Here is a 22,581-nt window from a genome sequence, read left to right as displayed (position 1 = left end):
CATACCTTTGTAATCATAGCTACTCAAGAGGCTAAACTCTAGAGGATTGTGAGTTGAAGCCAAGCAAGGTAAAAAGTCCATGACAATCCATCTCTAAAATAACTAATAAAGAGCAGGGTTGGAAGTATGGCTTAAGTGATAGAGTGCCAAGTGAGTAAGAAAACTAAACACAAGGCCCTGAGTTCAAACTCCCAATACCACCACAAATAAATAAAAATAAAGATATATATAGACATATTCATATCTTTATTTATGTGTATACATATGTATATGTACATACGTATATGCATATACATTGGGATATTTTTGTATTTATTTGTGTGTATATACACATATACATATATACACATGTATATAAGTATATATATGGTGGAATTTTCTGATGACCAAGTGCCAAGATGCTTAGTCTTCTGTAAGACATGAGAAATGTGTTACATGAGGCATTTGCACTCAGAACTTGACATCAAAGGGCAAGAAAGTTTGGGCTGAATATGTGGTGCAGACCTGTGAGCCCACCACTCAGAGGCTAAGGTGGGAGAATGGAGTTTGAGGTAGCTTAGGCTAACTATCAAGATCCCTATCAAGACCCATCTCAAAACAAAGTTTCCAGTACTGACAACTATTCAGGGCTACTACTATTCGAGGCATGTGGCGTGGTGATTTAAGAGCTATCAACAGGGCTGGAGATGTTCAGTGGAACAGTATGTGCTTAACACCTGAAAGCTCTTGGTTTAAACCCAGCTTGTGGGAGTTAAAGGGAACCACAGATACAGCATCAAAAAGCTTGATAGGAATGCCTGTTATATTAGATGGGCAGGGAGAGATGTTTTATTATATTAAAATTTTCTTCCAGTCCTACTCTAACATGCAGTGTTTTACTTAGCTTCATTGCTACAAGAGGATGAGGTACAAAAGGCCTTCTGACAGTTTCACATTGCAAACAGACTGGGTTTTACCAGTTGGGAAAGCTGAAAGTAGCAGCTAAGAGGACATTTCTGAGGTTTCATTATATCTTGTTCTTCCAGGATTGCTGTCAGCACTGGATCTGGTTGAAGTCAATCCTTGGCTAGCTGCTTCAGAGGAAGAGGCAAAAGCTACAGCTAGCCTGGCAGTAGATGTAATTGCTTCAAGTTTTGGTCAGACAAGGGAAGGAGGGCACATTGTCTATGACCAACTTCCTACTCCCAGTTCACCAGATGAGTCAGAAAATAAAGAATGTGTGAGAATTTAGAACCACTGTGCACTGACACATTTCACAATGGGCATTCCAGAGGTGCGAGTTAAGGGGACATATTAAACAGCTGTCTGAGTCAATACTGCCTTAATGAGAACCCTGTGCATTCTCACAATTGTAAAATTTCACCTCTCCACTTTGGTGACCAATAATATTTCTGTAAATGTATTTGGTTTTTTGAAGTTCACAAGGCATTAATGTTATACTATGTAAATTTGAAGAAGACATAAACAGCATTTATTACCTTGGTATATCATAGTGATCTTGTTGTTGTTCCTTCACATTTATGTGGTTTTGTCGCCCTCCCTCATCCCAGTCTGGCAACACAGTACATCCTTGAATGATTAGCCCAAAGCAGCAACATACTTATTTCCATATCCCTGACACCATTCATTCACAGGGTCAAGGTTCTGGTCCACAAACACTCCCCAACAGGAAGTTCAATGCTTGCGAAAGAATTTGTAATAAACCAGGCCTCCCAGGATGGCTATCTCCAACAAGATGACAATGGAAAGCAGCAGCTTGTTGGTTGTTACTCTACAAAGTGAAACATAGTATGTAGTAGTCAGTAGTCTGAACCACCTCATTTCTTGCTGTCCTAATGCTTAGGATTTTACCTAGGATTAAGGCTGGTACTGTGAAGCAGACTGAGTTTTGTTACACAGCTACTTAGCAGTAAGTTCTTTAGCCCTAACTTAGTAGCACTGACTACCTCACAGAAGTGTGGAAAACCAGGACAATAAATAGCAAAGCACACAACCTAGTTCTCTTTGAAACCTGCACTTTCAAATTCATGATCATCTGGTGATATAGAAACATACTAGTTAGTGTAGATTGGGAGAATAATTGAAGCAGGCCCTTCAGTGTCAAGTCAAAATCAAGCTCATGGATGGGTTCTCTTACAGGATAGGATGAAGAACTGTCTTATGGGTTATGTTTTTCAATTTTTTGTAAACCTCTTCGCTATTTTTCCCTTCTGTTATTCTTTTGTTTGCAAACACATAGAAACAAAGAATCCATTCTCTGGTTCTCATTTTTTGCTCCAGATCTTTCCCTATTCCACAATAGGGAAAAATATGTACACTACTCACTAGCCCCAATTTCATCCTCAATCTCAATGATTTGTTGTTAGCATTTAACTTGTTGTTATTAAAGTGTATTTACTAACAAGACAAGGATTACCAGGAAAGGGTCTGATTCCCATGAAGGGCAAGCACTAAGTAATAGCAGTGAAAAACTTTTCTTTTTTTTTTTGTCGGTCGTGGGGCTTGAACTCTGGGCCTGGGCGCTGTCCCTCAGCTCTTCAGCTCAAGGCGAGCGCTTTACCACTTGAGCTACAGCGCCACTTCCGGTTTTCTGGTTTATTGGAGATAGGAGTCTCATGGTCTCTTCTGCCCAGGCTGGCTTTGAACCGCGATCCTCAGATCTCAGCCTCCTGAGTAGCTAGGATTACAGGCGTGAGCCACCAGCGCCCGGCTGAAAAACTTTTCTAATTAAGGTTTTACAGATATATTTCAAAGAATATGAAGGTCTATTCCTATATGTATTCTATAAGTGTACAAGTGATGTAAGATGAGATTATAAGTCCTTTGAGTAGACAACTTTTTCACTGTTCTAAATCACAGCAGTACATACATATCCCAGGATAAATTCCTTTTTTAAATTATCTATATAAAACCACATTCTATTTCCTCTGTTATGCTGGGTGGTCATATTAAGTATAGAGGGACTATGTGGTATCAGCACATAGAGAGTTATTAGGATCTTTGTAAATCACTAAGCTTTTCAGTTTAAAGATACTGAGTTAAAAATTAAAATTTTCAATTGAAATTTTTGACTTTTAAAAACTTACTTTCTGGACATTGAACGGAGAATCTTTCGACTCTTACTCAAATTTTCATTTGTGTTTACCAACTGAGAAAAGAAAATAGCAAATTATTCTCAATTCTTTCAAAACTCTGTAATGTATAGAATTTAAACATCCCTAAATTAACAGTGGGCATTAGGTGGTGTGCGGAAAATGCTAACAATTCAAACCAATTTAAATAATGGCTGTTGAGCACAAATCGAAGAACCTGGAAGGGACAAGATGCTTTGTGGTACGGACTGAGGAGGTTGGGAATCACTATCTCCCAGGCTGGTGTGGCAGTGGTAGACTGGGACTAGGCTAATCTATTACCTTGGTTACTCAAAATAGTACAGCTTCTCATGTACCAGGCCAGTGACTGACATAACTTAAGATTTGAATTTCATCAGCCAAATTCCAGGAGAGCCTCTTGAGTTCATTTGTTTCTGTAAGTGAGTATGTTACCACTTTTGGGATCTTGGCTACTTTTCTCTTTAACCCTTCGAGGCACCACATCAAATTGTAAAAGGATCTTTTTCTTTTGATCACTGATTCTACTGGTAATCAGAGGGTATTTCAATGCTGCTCTTTGCCATCTGTTCTTATTCCTTCATGTCCTGGGAAGTTGATCTCTCAGCTCTTTCGTGAGGGTTTAAATTCAACAAATCCACCTAGTATGTTCAAAACTCAAAACCCATACAAGCTGCATTCTACAGCTTGCCCTGAATACAGCAATTTACTGTGAATTTTCACTAAAAAGAGACAGAAATCATTTATTAATCGTAAAATTGGGACTAGTAGTTATTAAGATGTACAAGAAAATCTCAACCACATTGATCTAATACTTTCCTGTCCAAATCTCAGCCACAGTTATTTTTCAGTTTGGGTTTGCCTTAGTCTATTAAAAATATTGCATACTGCTATTTTTTTAAAAGTGCTTATCTAGATTAACTCATAGAGATGGGTTATTTTTTGAGCTTCTTAGAGTAGCAGTAGATTGGAGGCCCCAATACAATCATCAGTTGACCTAAGTTTTAATTTTCTTCCCACAATGATCCTACTTTGGTAACAATAAAAGGTTAGTCTAGGTTTGAGTTATAATTTATAAATTTTTAAACTATGTGTGATACTATTTCTTGATGGGAAGTATCACTCTAAATGATAGACTCTTATCAGAAGCTGACATTTTTATAAGACTAATTACAATATGACAGATTCTCTTGCCAATTAATAAAGATGGCGTGGCTGCAATCTTATAAATGTGACAAACAAGTTCCTTCAGTCTTTAAGATAACAAGAACAAGCTGGGCACCAGTGGCTCACGCCTATAATCCTAACTACTGAGGAGGCTGAGATCTGAGAATTGTGATTCAAAACCAGCCTGTGCAGGAAAGTCTGAGAGTCTTATCTCCAATAAACCACCAGACAACTGGAAGTGGTGCTATGGCTCAAAGTGGAAGAGTACTTGCCTTGAACTGAAGAGCTCAGAGACAGCACCCAGGGCCCAGAGTTCAAGCCCCATGACCAGGGAAAAACAAAAAAAAACAAAAACAAAAACAAATGCCATACCTTCAAACAATGTGTAAATTGCAGGGATAAAATTACTTCTAAGAAAGATCTTCTCTTAGCTAAACAAGGTAAAAAAAATTGAGAAAGGTGGAACAATTAAAAAAACAAAAGGCTACTTATTCTCTGAATTTAAAACTTTAGTAGTATTTGGCCTCAGAATGGTATCCAAGTATAGTGTAAAACCCCTTTTCCCATTCTTGCTCCCTTCACCATCTTCCAAGACTTACTCTGTTCTTGGTACGTTCCAACTGCTCTCGTTGCTCCCCTAGCTCTTCTATGATTTCTGAGCCAATCTGATCAGTCTCTGTGGCAATCCGATGAGAACGCTCAATACTTTGGGTGGCCCTGTTCAGGCTCTCAGTGCCTTGTAGAAGCAATGCCCTTTGAGTTTGTAGCCGATTCTGACAGGAGTATAGGAGGGAAAAGTTACTTTTTTCATTATAAATTTATTGTCAGCATATTATTTATGACTTCCTTAGGTAAAAAGGATACAGGAAGCAATAATTTGCAATGTACTTGTCCCTCTTTATCTGTGAGGAAATAGTTCTAGAAACCTTCCCCTAAGAATGCCTAAATCTACAGATGTTCATGTCCCTTTTATAAAATGAACTATTTAGATTATGTTCATCCTCTTGTATATATTAAATCACATCTAGATTATTTTACACATAAACATAATATAATAATACAATGTAAATGCTATATAAATGTTCAGTTAATACAGATGCAAATTAAAAATACTTGTGGTGGAAACCTATTGAACACTCAGGTGCAGTGGATTTATGGAGTGCAAGTGCACTTTTTTAAATTGTGAAAATACCATAGAGAGGGGTTACAATTACATGGGCAAGGTAATGAGTACATTTTTTATCAAGCATTGTTGCCTCCTCCTTTGTTTCCCCTTCCCATCTCCCCCCACTACACTAATACTACTACTTCTTCTTTTTTTTTTTTTTTGATACTTTTCTGTTTTGGTACTGGGGATTGAACCCAGGATGTTGCACTTGCTAGGCAAGCGCTTTGCCACTGAGCTACATCCCAGCCCTGTCACCTACTGAAGGAGTGACACTGACCAAGATGAACTGCACCTATAATTTGACCTGCTGAACTGAAACCTCTCTGGTACAACTGTTTAAAAATAATAAAAAATAAATGTACTAAAAACATAAACGAAACCTTATTTTTAAAATATTTTTAAAAAGCCGGGCGCTGGTGGCTTATACCTGTAATCCTAGCTACTCAGGAGGCTGAGAGCTGAGGATCACAGTTCAAAGCAAGCCCGTGCAAGAAAGTCCATGAGACTCTTATCTCCAATAAACCTAGAAATAATAAATAATAATAATAAATAAATAATAAAATAATAAATATATAGAAATAATAAATAAAACTAGAAAACCGGAAGTGGTGCTGTGGCTCAAGTGGTAGAGCACTAGCCTTGAGCTGAAGAGCTGAGGGACATAACCCAGGCTGAGTTTAAGCCCCACAACTGAAAAACAAAAAACAAAAAAAATGTCAAAACACCAAAGATGCTAATGAAGTGCAAGATCCTAGTAAAGGTCACATACTAAAGCAGAACCTGAAGTCCAATCTACTTGATTTTCAGAAGTCCTGCAATGCCACTGTTTGTAATACAAGCAAAAATCAAAGAAGAATGAAAAACATGTGGAAGCTTTTTGCTGTAGACCAATTCAAACTCATCATAAATATGTGCCTCTTGGACTAGAAATGGCCCAAACTAGGTGTGAGAGCTACCTAATAATGTACATAGCCTGCAACTTTGGTAGTGCTACAAACAAATCAACTCATCTCTCTAGCCCACACAAAAAAAGAATTCTCTGAAGGTTCCCACATGACTGGGCTTGAAGACTCAGGGACCACAAACTATTCTTTTTCAGCACATAAATTATTTAGAAGCCAGAAACTATTATATTCTGCAAAACACCACCACCACCAAAACCGAAAGTGGCTATATTGTTTTTTTATTTGTGGGTCACAGGGCTTGAACTCAGAATCTCGGCATGGTCCTTGAGCCTTTTCGCTCAAGGCTAGCACTATACCACTTGCAGGCACAGTACTATAAATGGAGATTAAAAGTCCCACAGACTTTCCTACAAAGGAATGGCTTTGAACCATGCTTCTCAGATCTTAGCCTCCTGAGTAGCTATGACTACACGTGTGAGCCAGTGGTGCCTAGTGGTGGCTGTATATCTATATATATATATATTGGGGGGGTTGGCTGTATATATTTTTTTGGGGGGGGTTGGTCATCAGGCCTGAACTCTGGGCCTGGGCTCTGTCCCTCAGCTCTTCTAGAGCTCTACCACTTGAGCCACAGTGCCACTTCCTGTTTTTTCTGCTTATGTGGTGCTGAGGAACTGAACCCAGGGCCTCATGCAAGGCAAGCACTCTATCACTGAGCCACCTTCCTAACCCCATGGCTATATTCTTGATGAGCCAAAAAGAATTCTACCACTTTGTGCCAAATACCTCAAAACCAAAATAACAAAAAAACTTTGAAGCTACCATGGTAATTGGGTCTTAGGGAAGGTACTACCTGGCTTTTCTAGGTGCCCTCATTTTCTAAATCCCCACCAAAGTTTCACTCTACCTATGATCCTAAGTGCAGATAGCATGAGAACAAAAGCAGCTTTTGTCAGGCCAGAATTAACAATTTTACAAAACAGAGGTACAGCATCAAGTTCAAAGTATATATCATAGGGGCCTAGCTTACGGAGCTAACCATAGAACAGATGACAACGAGGAATTATCAAGAAGTGAATTCTCACCTGAGCACTGATCCTACAGAATGCAAAGCATAAGAGGACTGTGGACTGAGGTTAGTCCAAGCAGAAAATTAGACACTATATCAACAATAAGGAGCAAAAATTAGGACTGGAGGCCTGGCCCAGCAATAAACCTAGCAAACTCAAAGACTTGTGTTCAAACCTCAGCACCAAAAAAAAAAAAAAGAAAATAAGAAAATAAGAAAAAATATTCCTAGTAGAACATCAAGTATTTTCACTTAACAAACAGCATGTAGATGAGAAGAAACCACTGAATAAGGTTCAAATACAGCTAGTTACATTAGCCATTTCTCTAACATTTTTATAACTTCTGATCAAATAATTTTAGAACAAAATAGGAATTTTCATGCCTACTTTTTGTAACAAATGACCAAAGCTGCTTTTACAATGTTTATTTTTAACAAGCTCTACTTGCCTCTTTTAGTTTTTTTTTCTTTTTTTTTGGGGGGGGAGAAGGGAGTCCAATTGTGGGCCTGAACTCTAGGCCTGGGCACTGTCCCTCAGCTCTTCACCTCAAGGCTAGTGTTCTACCACTTGAGCCACAGCACCACTTCCGGCTTTTTTCCCCCCTGCTTATGTGGTGCTGCAGAATCGAACCCAGGGCCTCATGCATGCAAGGCAAGCACTCTACCCCTGAACTACCTTCCCACTAGTTTCTTCACTAGAGATTTCATGGATCTATTTGAGTTACATCATTCACAAATGATTGTGATTGTTTTGAATCAGAATGTCACCCTACTATCATTCTCAATGTTTTAAAAACTATAATAAAGATGCATCATGAAATAGCATTTGTTTGAAATCCTATTACCACTCTTTCTATATGTTCAGTTTTCAGAAGTGGGACCCTTTCCACTTCTCTTAAGTGCTATTTAGCAGACCATTTCTACTTCATACTATATTTGTGGAATATGATACAAGTACAATACATTAAGTTTAATCAAATAAGTTTTATTTCCTTAACTACCCAATTTCTCAAGACAACTTCAGAATATAGGTTTTCAATTAGTACATTTTATAAATCAGTATTTTGAATGTAAAGCAATTTGGCAATTTGGTTCACTCTCCATTACAACAGGATAGGGTGTAAGAAAAACTACTACTAGGGGCTGGGAAGGTGGCTCAGTGGTAGAGCGCTTGGCTTGCATGCCTGAGGCCCTGGGTTCGATTCCTCAGCACCACATAAGCAAAAAGAAAAAAGCCGGAAGTGGCACTGTGGCTCAAGTGGTAGAGCGCTAGCCTTGAGCAGAAGAGCTGAGGGACAGCACCCAGGCCCAGAGTTCAGGCCCCACGACCGGACCAAAAAAAAAAAGAAAGAAAAACTACTACTGAGACACACCCTGCTTTTCTCCTGTATTTCCTTGTGGGCCATCTTGAAACTACAGTAAAGCAAGTTTGATTTAATTTTGTAACAATACTCTTTTCTTTCATTCTCTTTTTTTTTTTGGATCTAGGATTAGGGCCTGTGTACTGTTTACAACAAAATAGGGTGTAAGAAAAACTATTATTGAGACATACTCTACATTTCTCCTCTATTTCCTTTGTGGGCCATCTTGAAACTACAAGTTTGGCTAAATTTTGTAACAATATTCCTTTTTTTTTTTTTAATGTAGGGTGAGGGCCTGTGTACTGCTCCTGATCTTTTCTGCTCAAGTCTAGTGCTTGAGCCACACCTCCATATGGACTTTTTGGTAGTTAATTGGACATAAGAGTCTCCTGGGTTTTTTTTGCCAAGGCTGGCTTCAAATGGACCCTCAGATCTCAGCCTCCTAAGTAGCTAGGATTACAGGCATGAGCCACCTTGCCTGGCTTAATACTCCTGATAAACTAAAAATCTAGTTAACCAGCTACTTAAGAGGCTGAGGTAGGAGGATTATTTCAGGCCAAGAGTTGTCTTGGGCAGAAAACAAAATAAGACCCCCTCTCAAAAAAGAGTTAAAAACCTATATGGGGGCTCCTCTTTGCAAGACCTTCTTTATCTAGAGTTTCTGCTTACTTTCTTCATTGGCTTTCCTTTCACTGTCAAATAAACTTACTCTGTTTACCTTAAAACCAAAAAAAACCCTAACTCGGGTTGGAGGCAGGGCTCAGGTCATAGAATGCAAGCCAATGAACAAAAGCAAGCCTCAGATACAGAGTTTGAGTCCCAGTCTTGGATATAAGAATAAATAGTCTAACTGAACCCAGGTGCAAGTGGCTCTCACCTATAATCCTAGCTACTTAGAAGACTGAGATTTGAGGCTTGCTATGAAAGCTAGCCCAGGCAGAGCATCCTCAAGACTATCTCCAATTAACCAACAAAAAAGCGGAACTAAGAGGCATAGCTCAAGTGAGTGGCAGCTATGAACAAAAAAGCTGATAGCTCTAGGCCCTAAATTCAAGCCCCAGTACCAGCAAACAAAACAAAAACAAAAATGAAAGTCTAACTGAATTTTTTAACATACATGAGTGATCCTAAAACTTACATGAAATAACGAAAGCTCAAGAAGAAATTAGATCAATAAGTCTAGATAAGAACAGATAATACTGGTATTAACACACAAACCACTCTGTCTTATTGCTTATCCACCTACCTACTTACTCATTTATCTATACAATGAAATCTAAAACAGCATATACTTTAGAAGACCAGAATTAAAATGACCAGGCACCAAAGGAGAGAATGCAAACTAGATGCAAGAAAGAGGACAAAGGTAAAGAAAAACCCACAAAAATTCAGTATGCACTGAGGATGCAAACAATACTTCATAATATGTTTAATTCTTGTTTATTCTTTTCTTCAAAACTGCAGAAACACTTACCATATGTTCATTTTCTAAGGCATATGTGCCATACTTTATGTCTCCTCGGCCCCCAGGTGTGGCTGTCAAAGGTGTAGTCCTCACTTCCCGATGGAGTTTGGCAAGGTCCTTCCGATAGTTTCGTAGCTTAGACATCATGGGGTTACGGAAAGACAGGGGTGCATACCGTAGTTCTTCCTCCATCTCTGCCAGCTAGGAAGACAGAAAATAATAAGTAGGTGGCTTGATTCTCCCCTCTTTTACCTGTGTATCTAATTAGAACTCAAAACCAGACTACCCCAAATAGCACTTTTATTTGCCTAAGGTGGACAGAGTAAAATCATTTTCGCTAAGTTCAGAGAAAATACATAAACATCAAACAAACTGGTAGTGGTGAGATTTAAAAAATGCTATTAATATGTTAACTAAAAGAAAGATGGGTTACAAAACTGGTATCAAGGATATGCCCAGCTGTATAACGGTATTAGGAAGTGTCCTGTACATTACCAGGAGATGGTTTCCACAGTCTAGTGGTCTGAACCGTTCTTCTGGTCATGAAGAATGAGAAAAAGATACAGATAAGCTTAAGCTGTCACAATTTCTGTGGGATAACTGGGAAATTGGTCTTCAACCAGAAGAAAGTTCTTTGGCTTAAAAAGAAATTTTCCCCTCAGCTTATAATTATAACAAAAGTTAGAGGCAGCTATTTTTTTTGTTTTTGTTGGTCATGGGGCTTGAACTCTGGGCCTAAGCACTATCCCTCAGCTCTTCAGTTTAAGGCTAAGGCCCTACCACTTAAGCCACAATGCCACTTCTATTTTTCTGGTGGTTTATTGGAGATAAAGGGTTTCACAGCCTTTTCTGCCTGGGCTGGCTTTGATCTCAGATCTCAGCCTCCTGAGTAGCTAGGATTACAGACGTGAGCCACTTTACCTAGAAAAGTGGGTATTATTCTTTCAGAGTATTACTAAGGACTTGGATTTTTAGCAGTCATTTTAATGGGTTTGCTGAAGCTAGAGTATAGAACTCTTCCTTTCATCAGATCACAATTTTCTCCCATAAAGAAAAGCCACAGATTGGGGCTGGGAAGGTGGCTCAGTGATAGAGTGCTTGCCTTACATGCATGAGGCCCTGGGTTCAATTCCTGAGCACCACATAAGCAGAAAAAGCCAGAAGTGGCACTGTGGCTCAAGTGGCAGAGCACTAGCCTTGAGCTGAAGAGCTGAGGGACAGTGCACAGGCCCAGAGTTCAGGTCCCACGAGTGGCAAAAAAAAAACAACAACACAAAAACACACAGATTGTGCTGCATGCTTTGGCTTATGCCTATAATCACAGCTACTCAGGAGACTGAGATCAGGAGTACTTATAACAGTTCAAGGCAAAACCTAAGCAGAAAGTTTGTGAGACTCCATCTGAACAGAAAAAAATTGGTGTATATGTTATCCCAGCTACAACAAGAAGCATAAATAGGAAGGATCAACATCTAGGCTGACCCAGTCAAAGGCGGAAATCCCATCTCGAAAATAACCAAAGCAAATGAGCTACAAGTATAGCTCAAGTACTGGAGTGCCCACCTCATAAATAACAAACTGAATTTTAACCCCAGCATTAATTTAAAAAAAAAAAAAAAGCAGAGTGCTTGTGGCTCATGCCTGTAATCCTAGCTACTCAGGAGGCTGAGATCTGAGGATCAGGGTTCAAAGCCAGCCTGGGCAGGAAAGTGCACAAGATTCGAAAACCAGAAGTAAAGCTGTGGCTCAAAGTTGTAGAGCACTAACTTTGAGCAAAAAGAGCTCAGGGATAATGCCCTGGCCCTGAGTTCAAGTCCCACCACCAACAAAATAAATAGTAACCAGATTTCTGAAATCAGCAGAAATTAGAAATCAGCAACTGATTTCTGACAAGCATCAGATTCATACAAATCTTATCCAAGGAACCAAATCCAGCTACTATGTTGCTCTTTATAACAAAAAGGAATATGGCAATGGCCAGCTTGTAAGAGATTTTAAAAGTACACTCCAGTAAAGTCATAAAAATGCCTTTTTACTTATACAAGGGTTACATTATAAAAGACTCACATTTTAAGAGTCTTTAAATTTCACTTATTTCGGTTTGTCAGCTCCTCTCAATAACCATCTCACTTATTAAGAAATAGTCAAGGGGCTGGGCAGATGGCTCAGTGATAGAGTGCTTGCCTTGCATGCATGAGGCCCTGGGTTGATTCCTCAGCACCACATAAACAGAAAAAGTTGGAAGTGGTGCTGTAGCTCAAGTGATAAAGTGCTAGCCCAGTGCTGAAGAGCTGAGGGACAGCGCCCTGGCCCAGAGTTCAGGCCCCACAAGTGGCAAAAAAAAAGAAAGAAAAAGAGAAAAAAAGAAACAGTCAAAATCAAGATAAATAGACAGGAATAGGTAATCTGTAATCAAGACATGACATTACTTATAGAAAGGGCCAATACCAAGTAGAAGAAACAGGACTTGCTTGCTTTCTGTTCTCACCGTTTCATTTGCTTCCTGTTGCTTCTCATCAAAATCTCTGATTAACTTCTTCTTCTCTTCTAGAAAAAGAGCACATTTCAAACACTTATTCCAACTTCCACGAATTTGTAAAAACCACTCCTTATGCTTAGCATGACACCCCCATTTCTGTCCTGGTGGGGGTAGTAATGCCCTAGGAGGCATTCAGAAATGTCTAAGAACTCACAATGACTGAGAGAAAAACTGGTACCTATCACCTAGGAAGAAAGCTTTCCTATGAAACATTTCAAGTTTAACTATTCTCAGTCTTTTCTCTTTCTTTAAAGGACCCAAGTACACATCAATAAGAACATTTACCAATACTAGTTCTTGTTCCCACATCAACTCCCAGTGAATCGCTTCTTCTATATTTGCTTTTTTTTCTTCTTTTTTTTTGGTATTTTGAGATACGATATCACCAGGTGATAGGAAGCATCCCATAATATTCAACCAAGGGGGTGTCCTTTAATTAGGATTTGTATACCAGTCCAAGAATGACTAATCTCAGCTACTAAATAAATCTCTAGAAATAAATTATAAATAAAATAAATAATAAATCTACACTAAAATAATCTCTAGAAATAACAAGTTCAGTAGGATCTTAAAAATGAGGTTAATTTGATTTTGGCTCCCCAGTGTGGCACTTCTTAGACCTACAGTCTCTACTTGTAGATAACAGTTGCTTTCACAACATACAAAATTAAAAAACATCAGAGCCCTCTAAATCTATTTCTTCACCTATAAACTGAACGGACTTCAGCATCTGAAATTCTGAAGAAACCTTTTCAGATGGTGCAAAACCAAGACTAGAAATGCTATAGTACTTAATATAATATAAAGTGGATTACTAATTATCTCGTGATAATTAGTGTCATAGCCACAAAACTTCCTAAAATAGCTATCCAGCTCTTCAGCTCAAGGCTACAGCTCTACCACTTGAGCCACAGCGCCACTTCCAGCTTTTTTCTTTTTGCTTATGTGGTAGTGCTGAGGAATCAAACCCAGGGGCTCAGGCATGCAAGGCAAGCACTCTACCACTGAGCCGCCTTCCCTGCCCCAGTCCATGAGACTCTTATCTCCAATTAACTACCAGAAAACTGGAAGTGGCACTGTGGCTTAAAATGGTATAGCAATAGCCTTGAGCAAAAAAGCTTAGAGATAGTGCCCAGTCCCTGAGTTCAAGTTCCAGGACCGACCAAAAAAAAAAAAAAAAAAGCAATGCAATGTGAAAACTGGAATTATTCTGTTTCAATATTCATTTATTTTCTTCCCAACAAGTCATAGTCTTCAAACAAATTCACCCACTCAACAAATATTTACAGAGCACTTAGCATATGCTCTGTATTCACACTGTCTTAGACGCTTAGAATACAGATTAAACAAAATGCTGAATTAATAATCTAGATTTTCAACTTGAGCTAGCATCAGAAATACCCTGAATGGTTGTAAAAATCAAACTGTCAAAACAGTTTGCGTCAGCAAGTCTGGGTGGGGCTTAAGAATTAACATTCTTGGGCTGGGAAGGTGTCTCTGTCAGAGTGCTTGCCATGCATGCATGAGGCCCTGGGTTTGATTCCTCAGCACCACATAAGCAGAAAAAGCCGGAAGTGATGCTGTGACTTAAGTGGTAGAGCACTAGCCTTGAGCTAAAGAGCTGAGGGACAGTGCCCAGGCCCAGAGTTCAGGCCCCATGACAGACAAAAAAAAAAAAAGAATTAGCATTCTAACTAGTTCCCAGATAGTGTGGAAGTTGCTGCTTCAGGGACCACATTACTCTTAAACTACTGCTTTAATAGAATGAAGACAGTACACTGTATCATAATGTAAAGTGCTGAGTATGTGCTCTGGAAAAAAATGTAGTCAAAACAGGCATTGTAAAAAGAGCTACTAGAAGCTGGGTGCCAGTGGCCCATGCCTGTAATCCTAGCTACTCAAGAGGCTGAGCTCTGAGGATCACGGTTCAAAGCTAGCTTGGGCAGGAAAGTCGGTGAGATTAAGAGTCTCTTCATAGACTTTCCTGCCAGGGCTGGCTTTAAACCATGATCCTCTTATCTCCAATAAACTACCAGAAAATGGGAAGTGGCACTGTAGCTCAAGTGGTAGAATGCTCTCCTTGAGCTGAAGAGCTAAGGGACAGTACCCAGACCCAGAGTTCAAGCCCCACGACCGACCAAAAATAAAAAAGCTACTATTATTGTTTATTTAAATGAAACACCAAATTTCCCATGTATTAATAACAACAACTAGTAGCTCTTACTGTAGTCCCAGTATCCTAGGGGCACATTATCTCATAATGTGTACATTATCTCATTTACTCCTCACAAAATCCCTGTGAAGTAACAGGTCATGATTTATTTCCACTTCCCAGTTTGTTCAAAATGACTTACAAGGTCATACAACCATCAAGATAGATTTAATCCAGGAAGTCCAGACTGAGAGTTTTTGCTTTTAAGCTATACTATTCTGCCTCTCAATTCACATTAACATGTTCTCCACAAATGCAATTTTTGTTGTGGTTCTGTTACTAGGGCTTGAACTCAGGACCTGGGCATTGTCCTGACCTTTTCTGTTCAAGGCCAGTGCTCTACCATTGAGTCACAACTCCACTCCCAGCTTTTTGGTGATTAACTGGAGGTAAAAGTCACATGGACTATCTTGCCCTCGCTGGCTTTGAATCATGATTCTCAAATCTCAGTCTCCTGAGTAGCTAAGATTACAGGCAAGAGCCACTAGCACCTGGCTTATAAATGTTATCGTGTGTGTGTGTGTGTGTGTGTGGGTGGGTGGTGTGTGTGTGTGTGTGTGTCTGTCTGTCTCCTGGGACTTGAACTCAGGGCCTGGGTGCAGTTCCTGAGCTTTTGTGCTCGTCTATCACTGACAGCTCCACTTCTGGTTTTTTGATACAGGTAAAAGTCTCACAGACTTTCTGCTGGAGCTGACTTTGAACCATGATCCTTAGATCTCAACCTCCTGAGTAGCTAAGATTATGAGCAATTTTTAATGGCAAAATAAACATTTTTCCAGGCTACAATGAAATGCATCATTCATCTCCATTCTACAGGCACCCTTGCCATTCTCATCCACAATCCAAACGATGTTTCTCTTACATCTACTTAAGTTCATTCATCCAACTGATCAACTGAAATGCTGAAAACCTTGAAGCCCTCTGTCACTTCTCATACTTGTTCTGTCTTAATTTCTGCCTCAGAACCACCTCTCTTTAAGACTCATTCTCAAGATTCCCACAGACAATTGCCAGGTGAGGCTCCTAAAGCTCTCTGTAGCCTCCCTCTTCCTTTCTATTCATCAGTGCTGTGCTTCCAAAACAAAAATCCGTAAATCAGCTGTTTAAAATCCTTTACTGTGATTCTCCGTATAAAGCCCAAAAGTCTTAATGTGTCATTTAGATTACTCTACAACCTGGCTGTTTAACTTTCCTTATCTGCTGCTACTATCCAACAGACCCTAAACTCCATAGCTGGGATTATTCAATTTTGTATATTCCTTTGTGGTCTCCTTCCATTTCCCCTATGTTTGGCAAACTCCCATTTAATCTCTTACATTCCAAACTCCAAAAGTTATAATTCTTTTGTGCTATGGGCTTTTAGCCATCTGGCGAAAACTATGAACCTCTCTTCCAGCGATGCTTTTAGACGCATAAAACAAAAACCGGGCTAGAGCTGGGGAATAATGTCGTTTACGGAGAGCCCGCTCGCCTGCTATGTGTGAGGCCCAGGGTTCGATCCCCAGCATGGGGAAAGACAAGCAAATCCTCATCCTATTGAAATATGTTGCCACAGATTTATGAGCCTCCAATCCTGCTTTCGAGGTGGCTGGGGCGGAAATAGGAAGAAAACAACCGGGACCAAGAGGGGGTGGGGGAAGGGAGAGAAGAACCTAGAGAGACGACCTGCGGACTGACGTCCATCCCCGAGCGCGTGCCCAGCCCACCGCAAGCGGCCGCAGGGAGACCCCGTGCCCTGGGGACGTGTGCGCGCGTGCGCGTGGTCACGCAGCCCCTCCTAACCGAACCGCGCCGAGGGGCCCTGGGCTCGCCCCGCCCGGTCCTCACCGGTCCCGGCTGTCCCCAGCAGCCGCTCGGGCACAGCTCGTAGGTCTTCATGGAGGCCACGGAAGATCTCGTGCAGCTTCTCAAAGTGCTCCGAGGAAGCGGCGGAAGTGGCCATAGTGCGGGGCGCGCTGGGGCGGCGGCCGCCGAGATGCCGGGCGCGGGGCCCACTGCTAGCCCAGCGGTCAGCCGCCCAGTCCCGAAGCCATTACCGCCGGCGCCGCGCCACCACCGCCCGGGCCCAGGCGCTTCCGGGGCCGCGGCGGGGTCCTCGGAGCCGGAACGCCCCTCCCCGCTCAGCCCGTCGCCGCGGGAGCGCCGTGCGCGGAGGCCTGAGGGGAGGACGGGGGAGGGGAGGCGTCCCATCGACTTCTGGGGCAACCGCGCCACACGGGGGTGAGCGGCTGTCGGCGGACTGGGAAATACCGGATCCCGGGATGAAGAAGGCGCCGCGGCGAGAGGGCCGGCGAGGACCGGCGGGACGGGCAGCTCGGCCGCCAGCTCCGACGCCCGCGAGGGGGCGCCGCCGCGATGCACGCTGGGAATTGTAGTGCGGCGGGGCGCCCCGACGCAGGCAGGGTCTCCCAGCCGGGGCGCGGTAGGTACGGCGGGGCTCGGGAAGCCTTCGCTGCCAATGCACTTGGCCTTCGGTCTTCTGTGGTTCGCATTCTGCCTAAGCATTCGCCTTCAGTCCGGCAAGGTTGGGCGGTCAAGTAAGTGGTCAGTGTGCCGCCCTCTCCCCTCCCTCCGGCGGCCGGGGTTAAGCAGAGATCTGGGCCTAGATAGGTAAATCTGAGCTGCGGGTTTACTCTTGGGTGGTTTATGACTTGGTTTGGAGATGGCTTCCGCAGGTGTCATCTGGCCACGTGTAACAGCAGTACCATCACTTTCAAGACAAAAATTGCCCGGCGCTGGTGACTCACTTGAGCCTCTGATCCTAGCTCCTCAGGAGGCTGAGATCTGACGATCGCGGTTCGAAGCCGGCCCAGGCAGGAAAGTCCGTGAGACTCTTTTTTTTTGCCGTTCATGGGGTCTGAACTCTGGGCCTGGGCGCTGTCCCTCAGCTCTTTAGCTCAAGGCTAGCGCTCTACCACTTGAGCCACAGCGCCACTTCCGGCTTTTTCTGTTTATGTGGTGCTGAGGAATCGAACCCAGGGCCTCATGCTTACAAGGCATACACTCTACCGCTGAGCCACCTTCCCAGCCCGTCTGTGAGACTCTTAACTCCACCACCAGAAAACCAGAAGTGGTTCTGGAACCCAAAGTGATTAGCTCAAGCCCCACTACTGACAAAAGTCATTTTTTTTCCCTCTATACCTACAAATTACAAAAATACTGACCGCATGGTTTGCTCCACAGGAGGCCGCTCTCAAACGTGTACACAGTCCACATTATTAAAAGGTGTTGGGGCTGAGAACAGCTCTGTATTACTTCATTGGCCTAGTATGAGTGAGACCTATGGTTCCAACCCCAGCGAGGACGATAGGGGAGATATCCTAAGAGGGGGGAAAATGCATGTGATTTGTTTTTTTTAAGGCCCACTATTTTTGCCAGCTTTCATTGCCCATTGATCCAACAAGTATTGAACTTGCTCAGTTCTTAATATGAGCTGAGCATAAATGACAAGTGTGGCCAGCCACCCAGTGGCTGTAACCCTACTCAGGAGGCTGATATCTGAGGAACACGGTTCAAAGCCAGCCTGCGCAGGAAAGTCCATGAGACTATCTCCAATAAACCACCCAGAAAACCAGAAGTGGAGCTGTGGCTCAAGTGGTAGAGTGCTAGCTTTGAGCTGAAGAGCCTGAACAGCCCAGAGTTCAAGCCCCATGACCGACAGAAAAAAAGTAAAAGTTGATGGCAATGTATTGTATTCTAGTAAATAAAAGGTTGGTACAAAAAGAGCAAAAAAAGGAGAGCCAGGGACAATCAAAAATGCAGAAGGTGATGTTTGAACTGTGTCATAGATCATGGGGGAGGGAGGTGCAAATTATCAAAGACCCCAAATTAATGACATAGGAATTGTGGTTGTACTAAAAGTTGGATTCTGAGACAATTTATCCTTTAGATGGAAAACTGCATACTTTTTTAAAAAGTGGCTTAAAAAAAAACACTTTAAAAAACATGAAAATCAAGAACATTTCTTATTGACAATTTGGTATAAATGAAGTAAAGCATTCATTATTAATGTTTATTCATTGCACTATTATTTAGACTTTTCCAGTTTTCCCATGAAATGACCATTTCTAAATAGTGATTAATGGTCAAAACAAGTTCGAGGGCTGGGAATATGGCTTAGTGGTAGAGTGCTTGCCTAGCATGCCTGAAACCCTGGGTTCAATTCCTCAGTACCACATAAAAAGAAAAAGCTGGAAGTAGCACTGTGGCTCAAGTGGTAAAGTGCTAACCTTGAGCAAAAAGAAACAGTGTCCAGGACCCTCAGTTCAAACCCCAGGACTGGCAAAAAAGAAAAAAGTTCGATTTATGTACAAATACAAGACACAAAGACTAGCTTAAAACTCTTCCTACCAAAGTTAAAGTATAATTATTCTGTATAGTCTCCAAGCAAGTAATGGTAACATTACCACTTACTCAGACTTCCTAGGTTAGCATTATTTTTGGGCAAAAGCTCTCCAAATAAAATGGAGTTTTAGTAAGCTCACATTTTATCTTTTCTGTCACAGAGCTAGGGCTAAAATGAAACCAAGGCCTTATACCCCAAAAAAGCACTATACCACCAAGTTAGACGTCCAGGCTCCAAACTAACACCTTAATCTTTTTAACAAGGTTATGTCCTGAAAGATTATTAAATTGACTTTAGTTACCACGGTTAGGTCTTAGAATAGTTTCTGTAAATAACTGGGAGGGAGGGAAAGGGAGCAAGTGGTAGGACACTAGCTTTGCAATTATGAATCCCTGAGTTTAGACCCCAGCACTACCTCCAAACAAGTGTTTTTTTTCTGCCTTATGGACCAATTAAGATGATGCTACATCAGTCTTGTTAACTAGGATGCTCAATTCTTCTATAGCTGTGTATTACCTTTCAATTGTTTTCCTAAGTCCTTAACTAGAGCCTTCATGTTATCCATTTCTCAGGCTTCTAGAGTTTTTTTTTTGGTCTTTTTACTTTTTAAATTTCATCCCTGCTACTCTTCTTTTTGACTGATTATTCACATATAGTCTCCTTACCTTTGCAGTTCATTGGGTCTTTGTACCAATGTCTTTGGCTTGGTAGATATCTGATTGTTTAGCTATAGGAGGGTCTAGTTTCATACTGTTGCTTTGTGGCCATTAAGAGTTTTGTGAAAATACATAAGACACACAGATTTATATACAATGACTGAAAAGTCTTTCATTTCTTTTTATGGTTTTCTAAGAGAGACTAAGGCACAAAAGGGAGGTTTACATGGGCCTGGGGTCAGTTTGGAGCCAAGAGGCCTATCTTCTCATAATGCCCTTTTTATTTTATCTGCTTATTGGTCTGAGAATACTGTAGGAAAATGACAGCCTTCCCTCAAATTTCGCAAACTTTTTAGGAAAGGAAGCTCTTCTGTGGTTTAGCCATGGGAAAGTGCCTGGACCACAGTATAGTTGGGCTGTCTGGATAAGTAGTAAGTCCAGGCCACAATCCAGATACAGTAAGTTTTCCTGAAAGAATTCCAGTGTTGGTGATGCAGCCACTGGGAATTGTGGAACTCAGCTGAGGTTGCAAAGTCACTCAAAGTGAAGACTGGTTGGATGTAAGGAAGTATGTTGTGAATAAAGAATGAAGAAACTAGCCCATATCTTCATACATCAACCCTGCCAAAGGTTTGATGTTTTTAGGTATTAGGTCTCAGAAGGAAGCTATGAGCTGTGCTGGACATAGAAAGGGTGTCTTTTCCAATGACACAGCTAGGAACTCTGGTAGGTAACAGGAAAAAAGTTAAGTCTGGATAAATCTGGCAGTGTACTGGGTTTGAAGTGGACATGAAGCAAGCAAGGCTAGAAAGTTCTGGTCTTTGTGGTCAAAGTGTTGGCCACCTTGAGAGGAGATTTTTCGCAGAGGACATTACATCTCTGCTATTGTCTTCTTTTGGGTCTAACCATGATGACCCATCAATCCACTGGGAGACCCAGCAGGTCACAGCTGACGTCCCATAGCCGCCTTGCTACCGTTTCATTTCGAGCCTGGGAAGAAACCCATGCCACTTGGCAGTCACTAGAAAACAAAGAGGAAAAATAATTGAAGAGGATTAATAATGGAGCCTTCTCTCTGCTTGTCATAAATATGACCAAAAACCCAAACAAAATAGAGATTACAGGTGTCCTCCAGGTGCTTCACACAGCCAGTGCTGTCCTATTTCTTCACTCTCCAAGCTTTCTTTTTATTTTTTTTTGGGGGGATGGTGGTAACTGGGCTTGAGTTTTCAAAAAGCTTAATATATATGTTCAAATAATAGTGTACAAAAGTTTGCTTCTGCCCAGGTACTGGTAGCTCATGCCTACAATCTTAGCTACTCAGGAGGCTGAGATCTAAAGACTGGGTATGGAGGAGCCAGCCTGGACAGGCTAATCCAAAGAGACTCTTATCTTCAGTTAACCAGCAGAAAGCCACAGCTGGAAGTATGGCTCTAGTGCTAGAGCACCAACTGTTAGGGAAAAAAAAAAGTGCAAGGCCCTGAGTTCAAACCCCCAAACCAGTATTTAAAACATAAAAACAGGGCTGGGAAGGTGGCTCAGTGGTAGAGTACTGCCTTGCATGCATGAGGCCCTGGGTTTGATTCCTCAGCACCACATAAGCAGAAAAAGCAGGAAGTGGCGCTGTGGCTCAGATGGTAGAGGGCTAGCCTTGAGCTGAAGAGCTCAGAGGCAGCACCCAGGCCCAGAGTTTAGGCAACACAACCAACACAATAAATAAATTAATAAAAATTTTAAAAGGGGGGCTGGGAACGTGACTTAGTGGTAGAATGCTTGCCAAGCATGCACAAGGCTCTGGATTTGATTCCCTAGTACCACATAAACAGAAAAAGCCAGAAGTGGTGCTGTGGCGCAAGTGGTAGAGTGCTAGACTTGAGCAAATAAATTCAGAGACAGTGCCCAGCCCGAGTTCAAGCCTCAGGACTGGCAAAAAATAAAATAAAAATTGCTTCTTATAGGTCCAGACTTCTATCAAATAAACCTCTGCACCATATAAAGGAATATACTTGGGCCTCTATAACATACCACATACAAAAATTAACTCAAAACGGACCATACACCTAGATATAAGCTAAAACTATGAAACTGTTGGAAGAAACAACATAGACTAGTAAATCTTTGCTTGGGTAAAGCAATGGTTTCTTAGATATGACACCAACAGCCCAAGTGACAAAAATAAATAAATAAGATGGATTTCATCAAAAGTAAATATTTTAGGGGCTTAGTGGTAGAATACTTGCCTATGTGTATGGCTCTGTGTATGTACACACATACACACACACACACCCCAAATTAAAACTTGTACTTCAAAGGATATCAGTAAGAAATTTAAAAAAATATCCATAGGATGAAAGAATATATTTGCAAGCCATATGTCTGATAAAGGATTCATATCTGGACTGAAAAGAATTCTTACAACTGTGCCCATGTAATTGTAACTCCTCTGTACGGTATTTTCACAATAAAAAAAATTCTTGCCGGGCGCCAGTGGTTCATGCCTGTAATCCTAGCTACTCAGGAGGCTGAGATCTGAGAATCGCAGTTCAAAGCCAGCCCAGGCAGGAAAGACCGTGAGACTCCTATC

At 41.5% G+C, this 22,581-nt stretch overlaps 3 protein-coding genes across 4 annotated transcripts in view; 1 reads left to right on the top strand and 2 right to left on the bottom strand.

Moving 5' to 3' along the window:
* Arg2 (arginase 2) overlaps window positions 1-1,492 on the top strand; it is a 29,051-nt gene extending 27,559 nt beyond the window's left edge. Inside the window, exon 8 of the mRNA XM_013016856.1 lies at window positions 1,026-1,492. Within this exon, the coding sequence (XP_012872310.1) occupies window positions 1,026-1,231 (206 nt within the window). The 3' untranslated portion in view covers window positions 1,232-1,492. The remainder of the gene's footprint in view (window positions 1-1,025) is intronic.
* On the bottom strand, window positions 1,445-17,147 carry Vti1b (vesicle transport through interaction with t-SNAREs 1B). Its single transcript, XM_013016867.1, has 6 exons — window positions 16,824-17,147; window positions 12,734-12,792; window positions 10,255-10,446; window positions 4,877-5,050; window positions 3,087-3,148; window positions 1,445-1,771 (listed from the first exon to the last, which is right to left on the bottom strand). Exons 1-6 carry the CDS (start codon window positions 16,936-16,938, stop codon window positions 1,675-1,677), a joined length of 699 nt encoding a protein of 232 aa, XP_012872321.1. The 5' UTR covers window positions 16,939-17,147; the 3' UTR covers window positions 1,445-1,674.
* A 3,001-nt stretch (window positions 17,148-20,148) lies between these two features.
* Rdh11 (retinol dehydrogenase 11 (all-trans/9-cis/11-cis)) overlaps window positions 20,149-22,581 on the bottom strand; it is a 14,220-nt gene continuing 11,787 nt past the window's right edge. For both annotated transcript variants that reach the window (XM_013017530.1, XM_013017539.1), the window contains one exon: window positions 20,149-21,018. In XM_013017530.1, coding sequence (XP_012872984.1) covers window positions 20,916-21,018 — 103 coding nt within the window. In that variant the 3' untranslated portion in view covers window positions 20,149-20,915. The remainder of the gene's footprint in view (window positions 21,019-22,581) is intronic.

The sequence above is a fragment of the Dipodomys ordii genome, unplaced genomic scaffold (assembly GCF_000151885.1).
Source record: "Dipodomys ordii isolate 6190 unplaced genomic scaffold, Dord_2.0 Scaffold2, whole genome shotgun sequence".
NCBI classification, from domain to species: domain Eukaryota; kingdom Metazoa; phylum Chordata; class Mammalia; order Rodentia; family Heteromyidae; genus Dipodomys; species Dipodomys ordii.
Note: the sequence above shows the minus strand (reverse complement) of the source record. Positions and strands in the feature narration are given on the sequence as shown.